The following is a 24,055-nucleotide window of genomic DNA, read 5'->3' as shown; positions in this document are numbered from 1 at the left end:
AATAAAGAATATTTTTCATAAAAAAATTAAACATAAACAATATTACTACCAAGTTTACTACTAACCACTAATAATAATAATAATAATAATAATAATAATAATAATAATAATAATAATAATAATAATAATATAAACAAATTTTATTAATATCAAACTTACTAAAATACCCTAAATATTTCTGATAACATTTATAATTTTTCATTAAAAATATACAGGGATCATTATTCATCAATGAAACATAAAAATTGAATAAATAAGTTTATAAGAAAAAACACAATAATTTCACTTATATTTTAACAATATTCTACAATAATTTTTTAAATATTTAATTCTAAATAAATTTTCTACCTTAATATAATGACAAATTTATATATCGAATAAAAGTCAATGGACCCGTGCGAATGCACGGGTCTTTAAACTAGTATTATTAAAAAAAAAAATATGGTCAAAGCAAAATAAGTGAATAGTGTCATTTAGTCAAATTATCTCTTATAAAATGGGATGGAGGGATTACTTAGTACACAATTATTTTTAAAAGTGAAATGAAACACATTTTATTGCAATAACTTGTAAATGATTCCACTACCTCAACCAAGCATGGTCATGGTGATGTTTAGTTTACAAAATAAACAAATTGAATAAATTTCCCTACTGGCATCCACCTCAACATATAAAGAATACATTCAAACAACCAAACAATATTAAACTTTAGACGTGAATATATGCAATAAATACACAAATTAAAATAAACATTTTTTTCTTTCTTGGAGGGTTATAAGATGTGTGTATCTTCAACACAAGCAATTGTAGAGAGTCTCTCAAGCCACTCTCAATGCCTTCTTGATATCATCCTGTCAAAGATGACAAAGTAACATGTGAATTAATTTAACTTCTCAACTATTTCTAAATATGCATAATGAATAACTAAAACAGATTTAAATACAATTTTAGTCTTGTAATTATACTTTTTTTTTTTAGTCTTTGTAAATTATTTTAGTTTCAGTTAATTCAAATTCAAAAAACTGTTGATTTTTTAGTCTTTGATGTCATACGCGATTCAATATAATCACGGCACACGATATAGTAAACTAACATTAAGGAGTAAGAAATAATTTTTAAATTAGTAAAGACTGAATTTGGACAAACAACTTACCGAAACTAAAATAAAAATATTCTAGTTACCTTAAATATATACTCCATCTACCTCTAGTCTCATATATAATCAAAGATTCATTTTTTAGGTTAACTGAATAACTGATCTATCCAATAGTCAAGAGAAAAAGTACCTCAATGGCCAATGGTTGGGTGGTTGGACTATAACGCTGGATGACATGACCATTCTCATCAACTAAAAACTTAGTGAAATTCCACTTTATTCTCCTTGATCCCAAACTTCCACTTTTTTGTGCTTTGAGGTATTTATAAACAGGTGCTGTATCTTTTCCATTCACACGTATCTACATATAAAACAAATTTAGTCACTAAAACTAATGAGTTAATATGTTAATTATGTAATTTATCATAATTTAAATTGCAGTCCGTAATTACAATTACAACTGCAATATAAAAAAGTCTGCAAAAGTATCGCAACGGCAATTGAGGTCATATTTGGTCCAATTTTATTGCAATATTAAAGTTGGTTGCGTAACTTCAACCACAATTTAGAACCATATTTTATCTAATGCAACTAATGTTATTGAGTTAATCATTGTTTAACATCGATCTATTTATGTTAAACAGGAACATGAAAATGCTTAGACAAAAACAAACAATAAGAATCTTATATAGATATAATACCTTCCCAAGAATGGGATACTCAGCCTTATATTTGTCACAGGCAAAATCTTGTGCCTCTTGACTAGTCCCTGGCTCTTTCCTCAAAAATTGGTTGCATGGAAATCCCAATATCTCAAGACCTGATCACATCAACATACTAACACAATTAATATTCTCAACTTAAATAAATTTCTTTCTTGCACGGAATTGGTCTCTGTCCGATTAAGATCAGACAATTTTAATTTAATTTCAATAATTTAAAGTCATTCAATCAAGATTAACTGTCAATAACACCGTAACTATGTGAAACTACTGATACTACTAATAGCATTATATCCATTTCCCATGAACACATCAATTAATATAATAGATAATAAAGAACATACCTATCTCCTTGTATTTGGTGTAAAGCTGAGTTAACTGAGTGTAATTGGCATCTGCAAAGTTACTGTTTTATTTTTTAACAAAAAAAATGCATGAATTAGTTAGCCACTGAAGAAGGAGAAAAAACAAAAAGAAAGTAGAGTTAGAAAATGAAAATAATTACCATTTTGAAGCAACATTAACTACAAGAAGAACTTTCCCCCTGTACTTGCCAAGGTCCACATCTTTGCCCCTTGCATCCTGGATTGACGGAGTAAAATATTATACTTATGCATATGAATAAAAGCATAATATATATGATGAACACTCGGTATACATTTTATTTGGATATATACTAGTACACTGCTGATATAGATAATTCTAATAGATCCAAAAATTAATAAATATTATTTGCGAATTTATTAGAATTATGCACTTCAGCGGTGTACCGATACATATTTAAATAAGATGTGTATTATCGAAAATTCAACTACATACCTTGACTTTGAATTCATGAATAGAATTTTCTGAGATTGATTGTGAAGCACCCATTACTCTCTTTGTCTTCAAGAGCTAAACAAACAAACACTCTTATTAATTAGTACTCTTTCTCTTCTCCAAATTTATATGCAAGAGTTGAACTTTGTTTTATGTTTATGTCTTGCATAGCACACATTTCCATTATATATAGTCCTATCATTTTTATGATAAAGTCAACAAATAATTTTAGTTCCAACATTTTTCAATTGATTGATTAACAAAACTTCATTTTTTTTCTAATAACATGATCACAACCAACATGTTTATTTCATCAATGAAACAAACAAGGTTGCGCACTTCATCTTTTTAAAACTATTGATTGGTCAGCTTTACACCCTGTAATCATAACATGGCTACCATGATCTTATATTTTGGATTAGGAAGAAACAAATCTACTTACAAAATTAGTTGATATTTATTAATTTATTTTGTTTTCTAAGTATACTTCAAAAGTAAGAGACTGGATATGCCACATCAACTTTGTAATATCCGGAGCTACGATTTTTTAAAATTGTATAATATTTAAAAATAATAAAAGAACTCAAGAGCAATAAGAAAAGATGGTGCCGTTTCTTCTAGCTTAAACAAAGTTCAGCAATGATAAAACTCATAGGGAGAGTTGCACGCCGAGGATACCTAATGTACGCAACAACAAAAAATAATTAAAAGAAAATATTAAAATTTATCAATCAGCTAAGAAGACACTATAAATATATTCCAAATTAATCTGAAATCTCTATCTCTATCTCTATTATGGTGAGATTTACATGGAGCTCTCTCGTACATTCTCATATAAATTGCTTAGGTATCATTTAATTAAAGAGTTTGCTTACGTGACATTCAATTGAATCTTTTCTAGCCTATTATGTAAAAAAAAAAATCTTCTCAACAAAAGATTTTAAAAAAAAAAGGAATAAAAAAAAATCTTCTCAAAAAAAGATTTAAAAAAAAAAGGAAAAAAAATCTTCATATCCCAAAAAAACAAGGATCTTTGTATCTCATTTATTTGTTTGATTGTTTGTTGGATATATACAAATTAATCTGTAACAAAAAAAAAACAACTAATTAAATTAATAGGTTATATATAAGCTTATGCAAAGTTGTGTTCTATTATATATATATATATACAAAACTCATTCATTGTGCAGCCTCAGTGCACACCACAATTTTGTTGGCTAAGGTGAATGTTTATAAAACATGTTTTTTATACGTGCTTTTTTTACTCATATGATCGTTTAAATTATTTGTGAAATACAAATTAATCGGATATAAATAAGCTTATACAACAAATATATGTTCTATTAACAACTAAATTAATCGGATATACATAAGTTTATACAAAGATATATGTTCTATTATATAGACAATTCTATTATATATAAGTTATGTTCTATAGTTCTATTATACATAAGCTTATACAAAGTTATATGATCTACGTAAAAATATTTTTATTTTATTTTGAAGAAACAATTATGTTCGTTAGGGACAAAAAATAGAAGATTTTGAGAGGACTAAAACATCTCATTTTTATTATGAGGGAGTAAATTCAAAATTCGCAATATTTTTAAGATGATAAACTTATTTAATCTGTAATTAAATATTATATATTTTCCATATAAAAATCAGGTGAACACTTCTGCTAAAATTTGTTTGACATATATCCATTATTCAATAATTCAATTACATGTCATATTGCTGATTTAATGTAAAATTAATTCAAATCATATTAAAATCGTATTTAATATTTCATCACGGGGATTCACTTATTCAAAATTTAATCTAGCACGACGAAAAGCGATCCCCATGATGAAAAGTGTCTATAATTGATAGTGAGAACTAAGCACGAGAATTTTATTGATATTCATTAAAAAATAATAAAGAATTAACAACTATTTTTTGTTCATGGAGCGTTATAGAGTTCTATAATGGAGACGGAAGATGGATAGAAATAGAGAGATTCGGTAGGGTAAAATGGAAAACGGGAAGCATTTCTCAACCCAATATTAAAAACATACATCGAATAATTAAAATTTGAATTCTAACCGCAAGAGTTATCCTTGTTTTCATATTTTATCATGGGGATTACTTATTCAAAATTTCATCTAGCATGATGAATAGTGATCCCATTATGATAAGTGTATTTATTTCAATGGGAGAACCAAGAATGAGAAATTTATTAATATTCATTAAAAAATAATTAATATCAATATATATAGGCAAAATTACACTACAAGTCTTTTATCTTGTTTTTTTGTAACAGTTTGGTCCTTTATCTTTTTTTTGTAACAATTTGGTCCTTTATCTTTTTTTTTGTAACACTTTGGTCCTTATCTTATTTATTTATAAAAAATAAAGGACCAACGTGTTACAAATAACAAAAGATAAAGGACCAAATTGTTACAAAAAAGGGGACTAAAGTGTTACAAATAAAAAACATAAAGGACTAAAGTGTTACAAATAAAAGATAAAGGACCAAAGTGTTACAAAAAAAAGATAAAGGACCAAAATGTTACAAAAAAATAAGATAAAGGACTTGTAGTGTAATTTTGCCTATATATATATATATATATATATATATATATATATATATATATATATATATATATATATATATAAAGAGAGAGAATGAGAAACGAGAAGCATTTCTCACCCCACTAGTAAATAATTAAAATTTGAATGTCGACTGCGGGAGCTATCCATATTTTCATATTTAATATGTTATCACGGGGATTACTTAATCAAAATCTTATCTAGCATGATAACACATGATCCCCATGATGAAAAGTATATGTAGATGTTAGTGAGAACAGAGTCCAAGAATTTTATTGATGTTCACTAAAACATAATAAAGAATTAACAATTATGTTTGGTTGATGGAGCCCCTATAGAGTTTTGTAACAGAGACGTGAGAGAGATTGAAATAGAGAGAAGGGGGGGATCTCTAAGTGGTGTAGAATGGAAAACGGAGAAACAGGGCCGTCTCCGAGTATTTAGAGGTCCAGGGCAAAAAATAAAAATGGACTCCTTATAAAAATATAATATATCTAAATTGTAAACAATTTCAATAACATCAAAAATAATCATTCATTGTTTTTTTTTAGACGCAATATACCACTTTTCTAATTATGTTTTTTTTTTTTTGAAATATATTTTTGTTTTTTTTTTATCTAATTATGAAATATATTTTTGTTTTTTTTTTTAATCTAATTATGATTTTTTTTTGTCTATGTTGGGCCATAAATGTTGCTGGGCCACTATTGCTGCTATTTAAACCCCCCCAATATTACTACCTATTACCATTTTATTTTTTTTGTGGCCCCTTTTTTTTTGTGGCCCTGGGCTGGAGGCCTGGAAGCCCAGGCCCAAAACCGGCCCTGCGGAGAAACACTTCTCACTTCACTATTATAAATACAAATTGACTAATTAAAATTTGGATTCCGACTATGCGAATTTTTCCAAATTTTGTGTCATTGCACTTTCACTAGATTACATCCGGCTGATGAGATTTATAGGAAACCTAAAATAAATTATTTTAATTTTTTTATAATCCATGAAAATTTTTTTATAATTCCAATTTTAAGTTTTCCATCAGGTGAGTGGAGATCCATACAAAGATTTTTCCATTAAGCGTTCACGCGTGAAAATTGCTTCTTTATGTTACAATGGTCAAAGTATGTTAATATTCATTTGAAAAATAGTATAAAATTTATAGTTATTTTTTATGGGTCTTGCTAACCAGTGCCCCCGGGGCACTAGTTAAGGAACCAAAAAAAGAAATAAAATAAAAGTTGTGCAAACATCAAAATATAGATTTTTGTTGTATTGACTACACTATTTTCAAGTAAAACTTTCTAAATTTGAATCCTTAACAAGTGCCCCTGAGGCACTATTTAGCATTTGCCATTTTTTATTGATGGAGTCCATACAGAGTCTTGGGAGATGGAGATGTGTGAGAGAGAGAGAGAGAGGGAGAGGGAGAGAGAGAGAGAGAGAAAAAATCTCAGTTTTGTTGAACGTGGAACGAGGAATGGGGGAGTACTTTCCACCCCACTATGCCCTGTAACATTCTTAAACATATATCGTATTTCCATACTCAAGTAAATTAAATTAAACCAATCTTATAAACAATTGAAAGAAAAATATATACAACATTCAAAATTAGATAAATGAAAAATGACATAGACCAACCTTCAAAAGAAAAAAAAAACATAAGAAAATAAATATTATTAAAAAATAAAGATTATCCTATGGGAGAGATATAGAAATAGAGAGGAAGAGATAATCTCTCACGGTTGTAGAATGACAAATGCAGTGCACTTTCTACCCCACTATTAAAAATACTTCTTGACTAATTAAATGTTCATTTGAGAATCGAGTTTATAATTATTTTATATTTATAAGGTCATTATATAATCTCGGGAATGAATGTGAGAGAAAGAATCTATCTCATAATAGTGTAGAACAGGAATAGAAATGATATTCTTCATCTTGCTCTATCTCAAATTTATTTCAAATTTATCGTAGAATTTTAAACAAAATTATTTAAATAATATATCAAAATAAACACATAAATAATATTAAAAAAATCGGGATAACATATGAAAAGAAATAAATAAAAAATGATATGCTTCACTCTCTAAGGTATATATTAAGAAACACACTAAAAATTCTCTCAAAAATAATTTAGCCCACTCAAAAAAATAAGAGACTGCAATAAACACTTTTTTCCTTTACTTTTTTTGTTTGATATATATATATTTGCTCACATAATTAAACTTCTTTTTTAGCTTGGTTGATAAAAAAATAATCATATTCTTTCGAATTTTGTTCGTCAACTACATGTTTTGTTTAAATTAAATGTTGAATATGTTTTCAATTTAATTTATTTAACCAATACTTTTTGTGAAATTTAATGTGTAAATCCATATATTAAACCAAATTCTATAATCCTCTTATGCCTCCTAGAATTCCAAAACATCCTGCTTGGTTTCTATAATAATAGAAATCTGAGTATTTCCACTTTTGAGGTTGGATAAAACTCTTGTTCACGCCCAAAAAGGTAGCAAACTATCAACCACAAGAAAAGTCTCATTTGTGTGCCGATTTTAAAGCAACTAGGAAGATTTTGTTTTATGATCAATCATAACATTCCCAATCATCATGGTCCAAGAGTCTTCAATTTATCAACATATTGTTCTCACACCTTATCATAAAAAATAATGATAACATTATGACTGATCAAATACGGGGAGAATGAAATATTTAGTTGAGATAAGAGAACGAAAGATGTAAATTATAGGGAGAATAATAGACAATATTTATAGACACGAGCAGGACAATCGATTATCTGGATAAGAGGCATCGCCTTTGCAAACACCAATCAAAGCAAGCCATCGACTAACATTATTTGAGCCACCGTCCAAACCATATATATGAAGTGCTCATCTATATCTATACTATATATAAAGAGAATACATAGTTTTAGTATGAACTTTTCATAATACCAACAATACTCTTAATTTTTTTAGTAGCAACAAAAATCTTTTATTAACAAACTCACAAAAACATAACACATCTTTTCTTTTCTTTTTTTGACACAAATTAAACACAGGCAGCCGCCGCGAAACGCGTCTGTCTGATCCGCTAGTATTCTATAATACAAATGCATTATACACGTTGCAAACTCTTTCTTCTTTTTTTTTTAACATCAAAACATATTAATAACCGAACAACCATTAAAATGCAAAACAATTTTTTTCTTCAGTTTATACCACTTTTTGTCTCTCTCAATCTCTTATTCTCTATTCTCTATGTTTGTACATCTCTAAGAGAGCACTGGAATATTAAAATTTGCAAGCTTGTAATTTGTTGATAAAGTGAAAGAATGTCAGACATTCTAAATCTATTTTAATTTTTACGTCTCATTTGCTAGATTTAATTCTACATATGTGAAACAATGTAACTACTTGAAACTTCTCACTCCCTTTGTTGTTCCTTTAGTTATTCTACCCTTTATTGTGTATCAGAGATAGAGATAGAGATATTGGACTGTTTGAAGAATGAAGAATTTCTAAATCAACAGAATCCTGGATATAACAATAAAATTTCAATCTAACCTATATCACCCGACCTATTCTACAGATCACCCATATGGGCCAACAACCAAAGCCGGTCTAAATTAAGTGGTTGTGGTTTTAAAAGGTTTGATATTTTTAGGTTTGAAACTGGCCGATGCTTGAGGGAATTTCACTAACAAACCACTGCCCCACACGGTTTTATGTAAGAGGGCCCATGGCACACAGCTTGTGTTGGCACTTGGCATACCAAATATCAAAGCAAACAATGAATGGGAGAATACATTTGAGTTGGCAGAGAAGTTTTTCCTTATATTGAGAACAATGTCAGGAAATATCCAATGAAATTTATATATACTGTACTGATCTAAATTCTATAAGGGCTTCCATGAAATAAATTATAACATTTAGCGGACGAAAATTTTGACACAACCTAAGTTAAAGTTACACCTTTCCAACAACTCTACACTGACTCCTGCCCTGCATTTTGCAGAACAGGCTTAAATACATATGTACAACAAATCTAGCAGATCATTCACATGTCCTGTGCAGATTATGTTGAATCATCCTCAAAGGAGTCCTGCATGTACAGAATGATGGGACCATAAACACCTAAACAAAAGTTCAGGCCGTTATACCTAGCAATCAAGGAGGGAAATATAAGCACCACAAACACTAATAGTTGAAGAACAGCTCAACAGTTAATCAGAAGCATACCAGACTTGGATCCTTGGTTGCTATCACCTAGGCCGCCAAAAGTTTGGACCTGACATGCAAACATAATTTTCCAGTAATTTCATAAGTCAAAGGGTCCAAAAAGATCATCTAATAGAGTTATCATGATACAGGAAAAATAGTGGTGTAAGGGGGATGAACCTCTGTTTGTAACTGGAATTGCGTCTTCAAAGGGTGGTCTAAATGGCATGTTGTTCCTGTGATTCATTGACCGGGGAGGAAATCTCCACCCATGATCTGGTATTCTAGGTGGTTCACATGGATGACACCCATATGGGGAAGGCATATCTTCGTCATGATACATAGGACCTACCCAACAAAAAAAAATAAAAAATTCAACATGGTCAATCAATATGAATATACAGTACTACCATCAAAATATGGATCTAATATCACCATCTTACCAGGATAAGGTGGGGGAACATCCCATCTCTCTCGGTAATCATATGGAGGTGGTTTAAATCTTTCATGATTATTATGGTAGAAGTGCTCTCTCTCCATGTTTTCCACAAAGTGTTGCCTATTGGAGTAAGGAGGAGGTGGCGGAACCTCCCTTCGATGTCTCACATGCTGTTCCCCGTGAACAAAGGAAAATTGATTTGACGGCACATGGCGAGGCGGCCTTATAGAATGCCCTCTATTATGCATAGAAACACCATCAGAATGCCGATAATTTATGGGAGGTGGTACGGGGAAACTGTTAGACTCGGGCACGTGCATTTCTCTATATTCTGGGACATGATAGTCACTAATAGGTTGGCTACTACTTGGTGCAGCCGAGGGCTGAGCCATAGGGCAAAGTGTGTTGTCTTTCATACACTGCAAAAGAACCAAGTAGAAAGGACATTAGTTGTTATTTCTTGGTGCACTGTTATTTAAATAGTAAAATCTTAAGCGAAAGTTGTGAAACCATACCTGTGATTCTGTATGACCTGTTGAATTAAATACAGAACGACATGGATCCGAGGAATTTGAAAGGCGTGTTATGGGAAGTGGTGGAGGAGGAGGTGGTGGTGGAGGAGGTGGTGGTGGGGCTGATGCTGGTGGTGCGGAACATTGAGGTGCAAGCTGAGGTAGAGGAGCAGAGGACAGGGAAAGATTCTTCTCAAGCGCTGTGGTATTTCCTCTATCAACATTGCAAAATGAATTCATTTCAACATCACGAGAGGGAGCCACATCTTCCATTTCAAGCTCACCATCAACATCTTCCAAGATATGCCTGTGTTTATCAATTGTAGAAGTCATTTCATGTGCTTCAGAAATATGCTCAGGTGTGACAGCCTCAAAATTCCCTTCATCGGAATCGCTCCCTTCATTGTCATCTTCATCTTTAAGCATCCGGGGCATGCAAAACCCAGGTAGCTGCAAACTTGAGTTGCTACAAGATCAAATGAACGATTTAAGTACATACACTCCCCTGATTACCAAAAAAAAAAAATACACTCCCAACAGTGTACAATAATAATTAAAAAAAGATGTACTAACTAAATCAAACCTTCCATATTCGTCAACATGCATACCCTCCATTTCTCTAATAGGGTCGTCCAAAGCCCTCTCCGTTCTTAATGATCGTCGTGAAAAAACACCTGCAGAAATTGAACTATATAAATCCAATTCCCGGATATGGTGGCGAATCATGGGTTCCGGTAGGATTCTTCTCTCCAACCACAGCCTTAAAACCTATACAATGTTAAAGATGATGTTAAAAAAGATAGTTATACACAGCAGTAAGAAATAAATGCATACAGATTTAACTCTACTAAAACTGAAACTTAATTAACTCACCTTAAGACATTGCCTACGGTTCTCTTGTGCAGCATTTCCAGGAGGAACTGCAGCAGATAATAGTCGAGGAAGGACTGCTTGGATAGAGGATGAATATACTAAACAAACATCACCTGGAAAATAAGACATCTTAAATATTCTTTCTTCTCTTTTGGTCAACAAGATTAAAGAGTAGCAAAGCAATAAACAGGTTACCTTTTAAACCTCGAGAAAACTGTGCAATAGAGTCGACAAGAAAAAACAAATCCACCCTTCGATGCAGACTTGATTCAGTTTCAAGATTATGGGCAAGAATTTCCATGACCTGCAACACAGGCCAAGGTTCCAAAAGATGCATATGGTATCAATATAAGATACGGAAATTTCTATAAAACAATTTTACATAGGAAATAACAGCAACAACCATTCAATGATTTATACTCCCATCGATGCCCGGATTCAAGAAGAATAATAACATTACATGCTACAAATTCTACGTTACACTTTGAAAAGCAAACTCAATGAAACCCCAATGTGGTTAGAACTCCAAAGCATTCCAACCTGATTCCCACATTATAACATGCCACTTTTGGTTCCAACTCAACAAGTAAATCAATGATAAACAAATGACTTTTGGTGTATTTCTCTACAGTAGAAGAAAACCAGCAATTGAATACAAAATGTAAAGGAAAAATGCAGTGCGAAATAATTATAATCTATTATGGAACATCTGAAACTAAATAGTAAAAAATAATGCTAATCATAATCTATTATGGAACATCTGAAACTAAATAGTAAAAAAAATGCTTTAAGAGAAAAGCCTCTTGTGAAAAAGGCTAAATGACTATGCATATTCAATATTTAATGACAAGTTTCTGCTATTTAGTAATGGTAAAAAAAAATTGCATTTGGCGGAATTGAAATATAAAACCAAGGGTCCCATTATTGTGATAGTATTGAGGGGGAAAAAACAACAAATCAGCATCAATTTGAAAATTTAGTTGTTTAAACATCAAATATTAAAAACCCTTTTGTGGTCTAAGGGAGTACCCAACAAGTAGATATAAGCACATGCATGACATTTCCAGCCATACCAGGTGTAAAATGCATGAAACGTTCGCCCTAACAAAGGTAACAAAGGATAGAAACAATTTGCCAAGAACCTATACTTGTAGTAATTTTGCAAGAAACTAAACATCTTTCAATGATACATGAAGCCAATGGCAGATAGTGGGCATACTATGAAGCATGGATACAACATGGACACGTCGACACTGATAATAATTTGAGAAAATGACATAATTCAATAGAATCATGTGTCGGACACCAATGCGTGTCCAACACCAGGACACGCCTAACCCAAGGAGTGTTTGTGCTTCATAGATGGCATACCCTCAAAGTTTAGGGAAACAACAGAAGAAACTTATACCATAGTACCACACTCATAAAAACTCAAAAAATAGAAGAATGCAAAAAATTAAGGAAATATTTGTAACTAATAACCAAAACCCATTGTTATACAAAACAACTAGGGGTCCCAAAATAACAGATAGGGCCCCCAACACTGTACAACACATCTATACTATAGTGACCTCACAACGGCTACTGACTACAGCTGAATTGCACCCATGTTTTTTTTATCAATATGCCCTCTTCCCTCAAAGTGGAAGCCACAACAGAACCAGCAGACTAAATACAGACTATATAAACTATAAAAGCTAGTCTCATATCAGCATAATCTTTCACTTGTTGACAATAATAATGCACATGGAAAATCCAGATTGCAAGGGCTCAATGGTCTGAAAAACTTCCCCTAAAATAAATCCTAAATAGACATAATTGCAAGGATAAAAGTAGATCTAATATAAATCAACAAGTATTTAGATTCAACAGTAGCACCTTTTCAAAGTAGGAGAGAGAATTTTTCAAAAAGGAAAAAAAAATTGCATTACCTTATCTGCAATGCCAAACTTTGCACAGTCAATAGCTATGCGTGTTGCTCGGCCAATACTTTCCTTTGTTCTTTTCAACGTCCCGAGCATTGCTTCAAAGTACAGCAAAGCAGCACGTGCCGCTTCAGTTGACTTGCCCATTGATCTTGATTGTTGAGTTGCTTCAGATCCATACTTACTTTCATCAACAGGACCAGATAAACTTTGTTTCTGGTGTAAATGTACATCAGGACTACAGCTACCATTGTGAAGGATATTACTACTGTCTGATGTAGAAACATTGCAAATTGATGTGTTTGGAGGTGAACCTTGTGGAATGCAATCTCCCCCATCTGTCAAGGATGTACTTGATCGAATGCCCGAAATAACCTTTTCACCTGGACAGTCAGACGTTGAAACAGAATTCAAATCCTCCTCTGGTACTTCACGTTCTACCTCTTTTACGACCTCACCCCTGAAATTCAAGAACAGTCACCAGCTTTCTTGAATAAAAGAAACGGAGTATAAATAACATTTACTCATTAAATGATGTCATTTACTATTATTGACTAATCACTGAAACATGAATAAAAAATAACAATTTACTCCAAAGGATTCCACCATAGTGAAATAGATATGAATTGGGATCCACTAAAAATGAGTGAAGTGTTAAGTGAGAAAATAAGGATTGTTATTTTAGCAAACATGTAATTTGTTATGATGTACCTACAATATCTAACCTTTAGTTTCGTAATTAATAGTAGATATTACTCACTTTACACTCTAAATTGAGTTGCAAACTTTAGAGGAGCCAGATCCACTAAATATGATCTAACAAAATATCATAACAGAAAGGGGAGAAAAGCAGAAAATTATAGTAGTTTAAGACTATAGAGATTGTTGTTCATTCTTTTTCTAATTTTTATGTGAAGAATTGTATGAAAAATATTGAATGCCAAGAACTATAAAAAGCCACAACTAAACTTACATTTCATTTGCTCTGTTAACATCATCAATTGCTGGTTTCAAACACTTCGTATCATCAGAAATAACAACCTCATTCCGAGGCAGATCAATATTATTTCGAGGGGAAATAATTTCTTTCTTTGCCACATCTGTTTCAGAATGAAGGCTTATTCCATTGTCCTCTGATGCATCAGATGATGTATTTGAATGATTCATTGTTATAATATTGTGTTCATTATTTGGTGGTAATGACAGGTGAGGTGAATCTTGATTGCTTTCAACTTCACAACATTTTGAATCAAGATTTGGAGAAATTTCCTTATGCGCCTGAATTTTCAAATCTGCATTAGTAGTATGACAAACCACAAAATCACCAAGTTCTTCAACATGATCTGCAGTACATGGGAGAACAACCTTGCCAGTTTCTTGTGCTTGGAATCTGGTTGACAGCTTATCCACTTGTTTAGATGAATCATTCTCCGTTGAAATCATTGGATTTGAATTGGCTGACAAACTATGCACAATGGTATGAGAAGAATTGCCATTGCAGGCATCAGACTTTTGCAACTCTAAACCACCACCTTCATGATTATTAATAGTTATATCTGGACTCGTCTTGATAGCCGATATACCAATTGATGTCATTCTGGAGGATGATGGTTCAATACGAGCTTGACCTTCTTCAGCAGCATTAGCTGACATGGCTTCTAAAGCACGATGAAGACGCTTAGATGGAGGTAAAGCAGCTTCATCATCCACGGAGCAAAATGGTTGATCTCTCTTAGTATTACCTGTCTGATTTTCAAAACATGGAGCAACAGTCTTTGAAGGAGAAACATTATCCACAGTTCCAATCAGGACAGATGAGCCTCCATCAGCAGAGCTTCCATTCTCACAATTTGAGGATGTTATCATCTGCGGTGGTGAGTTAATATCTTCCTTACAGCTTTTCCCTGGAGCATGTGGTATGCTATTGAGTTCTCCCTCTGTGGAAGATGATTTACCCATTCTGACTCTCGCTCGTTTCACAAGGGGCAAGTGTTCATCTCCATCTTGCTCAAAGCATTTCTCTTCAGAATTTCCACAAATATTCTGGGAACTTTGACTGGAATTCCGCACACCAAGATCCTCCTCAAGTTTAATGGTTGACTTGGAAGAATCATTGGTTGCCCTCTTCCTATTTGGGTTTCTTTTCTTCTTATTGACCACACCCTTTATTTTAAGATCAAGGCCTTTGTTCAGCTCAACTTCTTCAGGGCATTCAATAGTTTCAGTGTGCTTATAATTTGAATCCATTGCACTACCCTCATTCAAGCTAAATTCATCAGAATCATTTGTGAGAATTTCAGAGCTGTTGTCTTTGTCCTCCAAACTACCATTCAAGACTGAAGCAGATGAATCTAAATCATTACGGCCAGCAAGATCAGGTGACTTCCTAAGACGTTGATTCCGTCTTACAGATGCACCCTGTGTTGCATTGGTTAATTGGCTGCCAGCATTCTTTCCACTGTCATTACAGGGAAACAAAAAGTTTTGGGCCCGTGATGTGCTTCTATTCCTTCGTACTGGCATATGTCTATCTGTTATGAAGCCCTGTGGGCATAAGTCACCAGCAGATCTCTTTCGAGAAGAGTAAGTAAGTGGCTTAGGCGATTGTACAGAAGGAGCATTATCACTAAGTTCCATCTTTGACACCTCCTTATCATTAGATTCGTCTTTCAATACATCAGCTGAGTCATCCTCAGCTGGACATACCAAATCATGTCTGTCAACAACAGAATTTGAAGATTTTATAGGTAAAGTAGCTGTTACCTCACAAGAAACCGAGTTATCAGATGCTCCTGAGTTAATAACAGAATTTGAAATATTTGCATCAGCAACATTGCCACAGTTAGCTTCACCAAGTTGTCTCTCTTTTTTTAATTTCTCATAACTATCAACAATCTCCTTAACAGCACGAACAAAGTCAGCACCCTTTCCTTGACGTTTGACAAGAGACTGTTTTTTCTCCTCAGTAAATGCTTCAACATCAGCAGGATTACAGAAAGCACTGCACACAGAAAAGATGTAAGGTGTCATGTGCAAGTGGAAAACTAGATGATAAAGAGTACAAAAGTTTCAAAATAATTTCATTCTTTTATCATTAAAAAAAAAAGGAAAAAAAAATGCTTTATCAGTACTCAAATTACTTAGCAGTCTACATTGCAACACATAAAGAGTCTTTGATAAGGCCCACAAAGTTGGCTTAAGATTAATAGAAACTATGGCCACTTTTTCAACCAGATCACCAATGAAAAAAATAGACTTTCAATACTTATCTGTTTACCCTATCAGGTTGGTTTAAATTACTTCATTCCCCCAAAAGAGCATTTAATCAAATTTAACACTGAACAAATTCAATCAAATCCAACCTTATTTATCATTTGATGGCCAAAAGTAAGTTATAAGCAGCAATTCTCAAATACATACATAAATTGCTAGTTTCAAAATCAAAATTTGCTTGACCAATCTTCCCACAATCAGCTCAAGACTGTGCAATGCTATGTCATAATTATTCTTCACAGTTGTCCACTCAAATACAATTGTTGAAACCCTACTCCACCGCACTCATAATAAATAAATAAACAAAATACTGAACAAAACAATACAATACTAGTACTCACTCAGTATGCAGTTACAAATATAACAGTGCTAATTGTTATTTGTTACCAATTAGTTGATGGAATAATAAATTAAGACTACAATTTTTTCTCCCAAACACTTATCTACCACTATAAAAAATTTCCTTTAAATAATTTTCACAACTATTTCTCCCATTTGGAATTCAAATAAATTTTGTTGCAATAAGCTCAGTTCCCTTTAATTCAGTTTCTGCAAATAATTAACAAATCGAACATACGCCTGCCTCATCTTATCTTCACGTGGAATTATAGACAAGGCCAGCCCCATCATGAGAATTGAGGAAGGTTATCAAATCATGTAGCATTTCAATACCTAATAAATCTGCCCTTAATTGAGAAGGATGGCCTACTCTATTACGTACCCAACATGAGTACATTTTGAAGAGTACTAAAGCTAGGATGGCCAAATATATTATGCCACAGGGAAAACAAAGGGGAAGTGTGTGGAATTACAGTGTTGATAGCATTTAAGGAAGGCATATAAGATGCAGAAAGGTTAATTTTCCACTCTGACCAATGCGCATAAATATACTTGTAATATTACTATGAGTTAGCTTGTCAAACACTGTGTGTTTGTCACGAAGGGAAGTAAACCTTTCTGTTAGCAGAATGGTCCTTGGGTTTATTGATTCACTTACTATAAGCAGCTTCACTTAGTTTTGTAGGATGAGCTTCATGTAGATTAATTCTAACTGTTATTTTTGTCAGTTACAGTTCTAACTGTATCTTGATTGGTAAATATTGTACTCGCGTAATCAGTTGTTGTAAGAGAAGACTTTAGAATTCAAAACTTTCTCTCAAATTCGCTCTCCAGTTCACTTTCGCTTCCCATAATCTTATCACATCAAATTTCTCAAAAATATAAATAAGCATAACAAAATATTGGGTCCTTAAAAAAAATGCCATGCCACTCCAAATAGTAAGCAAAATAGGGAGGGTGGAGGGGGTGGTGGGAAATTGGAACAACAAAGAGAAAAACAGAACAACATGTCGACAGTGATAATATAATAAAAACAAAAATGAGAATAAAAAATAGGACAATAAAGAACAGAAAAACAACTAAAATGCAGTTTGCCAAGGAAAGAATACACAAGGAAAACTGAGCTTGCCTTAAGTTAGCCATGCACCGGAGATGTGTGATTAAGAGACGTGCGCTGTTAGTTGGGGGCATTTAAGTTTAAAACAGGTTGGTTCTGTGTGACTCATCCGTATTTTAATGTTCCTCCATGGCCACTATGGACATCATGGTCACTCAGTTGTTGTAAGCAAAGACTTTATAATTCAAAACTTTCTCTCAATTTCTCTCTCCATTTTACTTTCTCTTCCCATAATCTTCTCACGTCAAATTTCTCAGAAATATAAATTTGCATAAAAAAAATTTGGGTTCATACAAAAACATAATGCCACTCCCGATAGTGAGCAAAATAGGGGGAAAAAAACTTGGAACAAAGAGAAAAACAGAAGAACATGTGGACAATAATAATATAATAAAAAACAAAAATGAGAATAAATAAATATAAATAAATAGGACAATAAAGAACATAAAAACAAGATAAATGCAGTTTGCCAAAGAAATAATACATAAAGAAAACTGAGCTTGCCATAAGTTAGCCATGCACCGGAGATGTGCGCTGTTAGTTGGGTTTATTTAGGTTTAAAACAGATAAGTTTTGTGTGACTCATCCTAAGTTTGATTTTGCTCCATGGCCACAATGGACATCCTGGTCACTATGGAAATAGCAATGACCATGTAAAATCCATTCTGCCATGACCTCTCAGAATGGAGTTTTATAATTAAAGGCAAAAGTACAGTAACAGATACCATTGGACAACATTGGTTACAATTCCAAAAATGCCATATTGGGTCCACAAAAGAACTAAATCCTACCCAACGCCTATTGCATAAACAAAGATACAGGCAAATAGCAGCTACGAAAAGTCACAAGTTAGTCTATCGAAAAAATTGCTAGTCACCAACCCCTCATGGGCAGGCTTATAAAGGGCCATTTCAGGTAGAGTATTGAAGTTGCAGAACATGAACCACCTAACATTTTTATAAGTCCAGAGGTTGGCCTCATTTCTTGGTTTTTGTCTTGTTAATACCATATAGTTCACCAAAGGCAACAATATGATAATTGATAATTGATAAAGAACTAGATAATGGAGAAGAACATCTAATTTAGTTAATACCATATAGTCGAGAGGAGTGGCTCGTCAAAACTGATTTAGTAGTACAGCAGAGTGCATAGCAGCCAGCACATTAAAAACAGAATAAAATCAAAAAAACATTTATAACTGTGAGCTTTATGTATCTTCTTCTGGTTTCTCTTGTATGTGATTACAGTTGCTAGACATTTTGTTAGGATTATTACAACTCAGCACTGTTAGCTAGCAACTGAATCAACTTACCATATAATTTATAAAAATGAAGTTCAACAAACTCTTAGAATTAGAAAAACAATAATCAATTAACAGTTTTTCAGTTTCTCACTCTTTTCTCTCTGGTATCAAATTCTAATACGGTAATCTGTGGTATCAAATTCCATGGCTCTGGATCCTCCTTCACAATTTCCTCCATTTTGGAGGAAAATATGGAGATTCCTACATCACAACCTCCTATCCAGACAGATCCAATTTCCTCACATCCTGCACCTGGAAGTGAGACAGCCTGTTCTTAACTATTTGCTATGGGTCTTAGCTGGCGAACTCATCTCCAGTGAACACTAGACTGTGTGAACTTATGCATCTTGTTCTGGTTTCTGTTGTATGTGATTATAGCTGTTAGTTGTTCAGTTAGGATACAACTACGCATTCTTAGTTACTGAGGCTGACTCGCTGTACCTATAAGTATGAGTTCACTAAACTTGTAGCATTAGAATAACTAATAGATTCAGAAACAGTTTCCTCTGCTTCTCTCTCTTTCTTTGCTCTCTAGAAGTAGTATCATATTCTAATAAACAATACTCAAAAGGCATAGATTAAAGACAAATTCTTCATAAATGCTCAACTACACAGCGTAAAAGACACAATCGATAACCTAAGGCATAACTATTAACAATAAGTCGGTAACAGTACAACATGGGGTTTAATAGTAAGACACTTTTAAACTTCATATTTTCTACCACTACATAAAAGTAAGCCAAAAATTGATAAGCTAAAATGAATATTAAAATAGTCGCTCATATAATACTGACATTATATTTCGATCAGGTCTAACTGTCTGACAAGCTGACTCGTACAACCAGAATAGATCTTTGTTTATTGTTTCTACCATTAAAATATCCAAACTACATGTGTGCCGTGTAAACATGCAGTGCCTCTAATGTAACTTCTGATGAATAATCTTTTGCCATATTTAGATAAAGCAACAAAAAATGTGTTCTCAAATAATACAATTGTGCACACAAATCGGGAAATTAGCATTGCATATAAACACCATAAGCTATAATATGCAAATCAGCCTAGTCAAGCTCCAAGAAATAATGTCAGAAAAGAAGTGAAAGCTTAATTAACACCATCTAACAGCATATCCATAAGTTATAATAATACTATCGATATCAAATGTCCTTAAACTAAGCTTGAATTGCCTTGGTCACAAAATTTGCAAATGGCATATTTCATTACAAAAGTTTTTATGTTTGCATATCAATTGTTATAAGCATACTTACATTTGTTGAGTTCCAAAAAAGTAAACAAGCACTTTCTTCCAATCGGTGGAGTAACCCCACTTCTCCGGCTCACTGACCTGCCACAAGCAACAAACATGAAATGTCAAATGATGTATCAACAAAGAGAAAAAATAAAAAAGCAATTTCTTCCAATCAGAATTTTAACCAAAAGCCAAACTCCTCTTACACCTTTATTGTGTGTTTGGGGTGTGCGTTAGACAAATGTGAATTGCATTAGATAAATGTGAATTTGAATAAATTTAATTCTGTAAAATAGATTTGGTCAAAAATGGAATCTGGAGTGCCATAATTTGTGCTTTGACACTTTTACTCTAAAAGCAAGTTTGACATAAAACTTTGTACAAATTTGACAACCAAACCCAAACTACTTTTTATCACTTCTAGTCAAACAAAGATTTGGGAGCAAAATCAGTTCTTAACATCTCAACCATGAATACAAACAAACATTGATAGTGTGCCAGATCGGAAGTTGAAGGTATGTCATGCACTCTCTCTTCTGTCACACTCATGCTTACATCTTTCTCGCACTTCAATTTGTCTATGAGACAAGCATAGGACATATAGCAATATTTTAGCTTCTAGCACACAAAAGAATGGGAAACAGCTTCGATAAATCACAAATTCCCTTTACTACTGAACAGTCCGAAATTCAAGGACGGCCATAAATTTATACCCATCTTTGTCATTTTCTTATCACAAAACAAAAACTTAAATAAGATTTTTTTAGTTTTACCGTAAATTTTAAGTATTACCAAGTAAGCATATAGTTAACTATTTATCATTATTTTCGCAACAAGGGGCTAGATGTAATTGGGAATTCAAAGGGTGGTCTCAGCCTATTGTCACTAGTTTCTATCTTATCCATCACAATTACCAAACGGATAAGAAATTACCTTCTCCAAATAAAACCCTTTATAAGCTTGCAGTAATCACTTGGTATAATTAACACGAAATCGAAAAGATTGTAAAATCGATGAATAAGAAACTAATTCTAATACTAGGATCCACAAAAATGATGAAAAATCACACAAAAAACAGACACGCTGAACCAATAATTCTAAACTCCGCCAACATGCAGTTCAAATACAAGTGAAAAAAAAAAAAGACAATCCAAAGTCAAAACTACAAAATCAACATAAAAATATAATCTTTGAACAAAAAATTGGAAAAAAATGAAAGAGCAGTTACCGTGGCAGGCCATGCAGGAAACCCTTTAACTTTAGCAAGAACGAGATCGCCAACTTTCCATTGACGAGCGGCGGCAGCAATAGCCGCTGCTTTGCTGCCTCCCTTTCTACGGCTAGGGGCCATCGGAGGCCGCTAAAGTGATTTGAAGTGAATCGATTGCCGAAATCGGTTTAGAAATGAAGGGATTGGAACTTTGGCGGTGAAATTTGCAGGCATTGAAACGAGATGATGGATCAGGGAGAAGGAAATTGGTTGAAAAGGAGAGACGGTAGTGTTGGAAAGAAAACCCTAATTTAGAGAGAGAGAGAGAGAGAGAGAGAGAGAGAGAGAGAGAGAGAGAGCAGAGACAAGACGAGTAAGTGGTTTTGAGAGAGAGATGAGTTTGGTTAGGTGGAAGCTGCTGCTAGGGTGCGCAAGGAACATGGGCTTTGTGGTGTTTCTTCAAGTGGGCTAACGTGCGCACAGTGTTCACAAATGTCTTCGGTGTGCACGTGATATGATTATGGGCCTCGTGCATTTTTTGATACTTTAATTAATGGGCTTTGTAGTGAGCATTGCTTACCTCTCCCCCTCGCATTTTAGTACCCACAACCTCTCTAGATGAAAATGAAAATATTCATCTAATTTTACATGCTCTTCCGGCTTGAGTTTTCTTGAGTCCGAAGGACTCTTGAGGAAGAGTTAGATGCTAGAGGATTTTTCATCGACATAATTCGGTAGGATTTTCCATATTTCTAGTAGTTAATAATCATAAATTGGAGCTCGTGGTACCACTTGTTATATGTATGGCCTTTAACTTAGAGGGGTGAATAAGTCCATGATATTAAATATGAAAGTTTTTAAAAAAAATGTGCGCTTGCGTAAACGGTTCCGGGTCGGGTTGACAACGTCTATCCCAAACTATTGGATAGGAGAGTAATGCGTTATTAAACCGTTAGCGAATTTAAATTATGAAAAGCGTGCTAATAATTAGTACAATTATTTGTAATTCAAGGTGAATTCAAATAATTGTCAATCAATCTTATAATCGATTGAGATACACGAGATTAACATATTTTCAAATATGTGTAATTGATAAAAAAAAAAAAAAAAAATGATCCTATTGTATGTTTAAACTCTAACGTTACTTGTTCACTAGTCTACATGTTTATGTACAGTATTTCCCTTTGGCAGTTATAATGCATATGTAAATGCGCCATTACTATATTACTAATTTTTTCTAATCAAGCCTCTAATAATTTTTTGAATCAAATACAAGGAAGAACAAATGAAATTAAGGAAGAACAAAATGAAATTAAAAATTCTAATAATGATAACCTAATAAGTAGTATATTTGATGAGTTAATAGGTGACATCATAACTCAACGAAAGTAATCTCACGACAGAGTTCAAAGAACCTGAAGATTCAATTCATGTACAATATAGAATTTACTTAATGACTTAGGGTTTTTGTTTCTTTATATTAAGAGTATTAATTGATAATTGACTATCTATTTAATCGTTGTAGCAAAAATTTTAAGGCGTATTCAATTTCGTCGCCACCTAAAAAGAATCCAAAAAAGAGCATTCTAGTGAAGAACATTCCAGTTAAACCTACCGAGGAACGACCTTCGACTTCATAAGTTAAACATCTTGATCTACGATTGCATTCAAAAGAAATAGAACATAATAAATCTGTGAAGCAACTTGATGAATTATTTGATTAGTCTATAAGACGTACTGAAGCTGCTACAGAGTATTTTAAAAACGGTGCTCGTGAAATAATTAGCCAAAAAATCGATGGGTGATGCCCAAAAAATCGGGAGAGAAGGTGAAGAATTTGCATAATAGTATTTCACCCACAAATATGAAAATAGATATGATATTACTTGGGTGAATGAAGTGAAAGAATGTGGTCGCTTTATGATTTGACGGTCGAAGATAAAACGACGAGAAACATGACATATATTGAAGTGAAGACGACGACCGTAAGCGATAAAAACCGGTAACTCGTAAGTGCACACTACGTACCACACATAATTTTTTTTCTTACTAAACTTTCTATATATAATTAATAAATTTGTTAGTAATATTGTTTATGCTTCTATGTTCCTATTTTTATGCATGTTCATCTTAATTTTTTTTTATTGACTAGAATTTTGATAATCTTTTTATTGTTTTTGTTTTGTTCATATTTTTATGGATAGATTCATATTTTTATTTTGTTCCTATTTTTATACATATATTTTAATAGAGTAAAATTACAATAAGGATATAAAACTTGAAATATTATTAAAACTAATAAGAACAAATTAGTAAATTTAGTAGTAACTAATTTTATTATATTAATAATTGTTCATATTTTTATG

At 32.8% G+C, this 24,055-nt stretch overlaps 2 protein-coding genes across 3 annotated transcripts; both read right to left on the bottom strand.

Moving 5' to 3' along the window:
* Nucleotides 1-554: 554 nt before the first annotated feature.
* On the bottom strand, nucleotides 555-2,778 carry LOC123885664 (probable glutathione peroxidase 4). The gene is made up of 6 exons (XM_045934966.1): nucleotides 2,638-2,778; nucleotides 2,324-2,400; nucleotides 2,163-2,224; nucleotides 1,798-1,916; nucleotides 1,287-1,457; nucleotides 555-851 (listed from the first exon to the last, which is right to left on the bottom strand). Exons 1-6 carry the CDS (start codon nucleotides 2,689-2,691, stop codon nucleotides 819-821), a joined length of 516 nt encoding a protein of 171 aa, XP_045790922.1. The 5' UTR covers nucleotides 2,692-2,778; the 3' UTR covers nucleotides 555-818.
* A 6,266-nt stretch (nucleotides 2,779-9,044) lies between these two features.
* LOC123894696 (protein HUA2-LIKE 3-like) lies at nucleotides 9,045-22,145 on the bottom strand. Of its 2 annotated transcripts, XM_045944815.1 has the most exons (12): nucleotides 21,708-22,145; nucleotides 20,499-20,575; nucleotides 14,172-16,199; nucleotides 13,205-13,658; nucleotides 11,469-11,577; nucleotides 11,274-11,386; nucleotides 10,984-11,168; nucleotides 10,404-10,866; nucleotides 9,893-10,307; nucleotides 9,630-9,797; nucleotides 9,471-9,519; nucleotides 9,045-9,391 (listed from the first exon to the last, which is right to left on the bottom strand). In XM_045944815.1, the coding sequence occupies exons 1-11, from the start codon at nucleotides 21,828-21,830 to the stop codon at nucleotides 9,494-9,496; spliced, it is 4,161 nt and encodes a 1,386-aa protein (XP_045800771.1). In that variant the 5' UTR covers nucleotides 21,831-22,145; the 3' UTR covers nucleotides 9,045-9,391; nucleotides 9,471-9,493. The 2 variants fall into 2 exon arrangements, 1 of the variants encoding a protein (XP_045800771.1); XR_006803895.1 differs by having other exon boundaries at nucleotides 9,471-9,797; nucleotides 21,708-22,116.
* Between the last annotated feature and the right edge of the window lie 1,910 nt (nucleotides 22,146-24,055).

Source organism: Trifolium pratense, linkage group LG1 (genome assembly GCF_020283565.1).
Source record: "Trifolium pratense cultivar HEN17-A07 linkage group LG1, ARS_RC_1.1, whole genome shotgun sequence".
Lineage (NCBI taxonomy): Eukaryota > Viridiplantae > Streptophyta > Magnoliopsida > Fabales > Fabaceae > Trifolium > Trifolium pratense.
This window is presented reverse-complemented; position numbering and strand designations above follow the sequence as displayed.

Bases quoted from the DNA above. Each gene is read 5' to 3' on its own strand.
- LOC123894696 (XM_045944815.1), bottom strand. From the start codon at position 21,830: ATGGCCCCTAGCCGTAGAAAGGGAGGCAGCAAAGCAGCGGCTATTGCT. The intron at 11,578-13,204 runs GTAATGCAATTT...CCTGTGTTGCAG, and splicing joins AGTTTGGCATTGCAGATAAG to GTCATGGAAATTCTTGCCCA. The intron at 10,308-10,403 runs GTATGGTTTCAC...GTTCTTTTGCAG, and splicing joins CAGGTCATACAGAATCACAG to TGTATGAAAGACAACACACT.
- LOC123885664 (XM_045934966.1), bottom strand. From the start codon at position 2,691: ATGGGTGCTTCACAATCAATCTCAGAAAATTCTATTCATGAATTCAAA. The intron at 2,225-2,323 runs GTAATTATTTTC...AAAATAAAACAG, and splicing joins GTTAATGTTGCTTCAAAATG to TAACTTTGCAGATGCCAATT. The intron at 1,458-1,797 runs GTATTATATCTA...TTTTATATGTAG, and splicing joins AGTATCCCATTCTTGGGAAG to ATACGTGTGAATGGAAAAGA.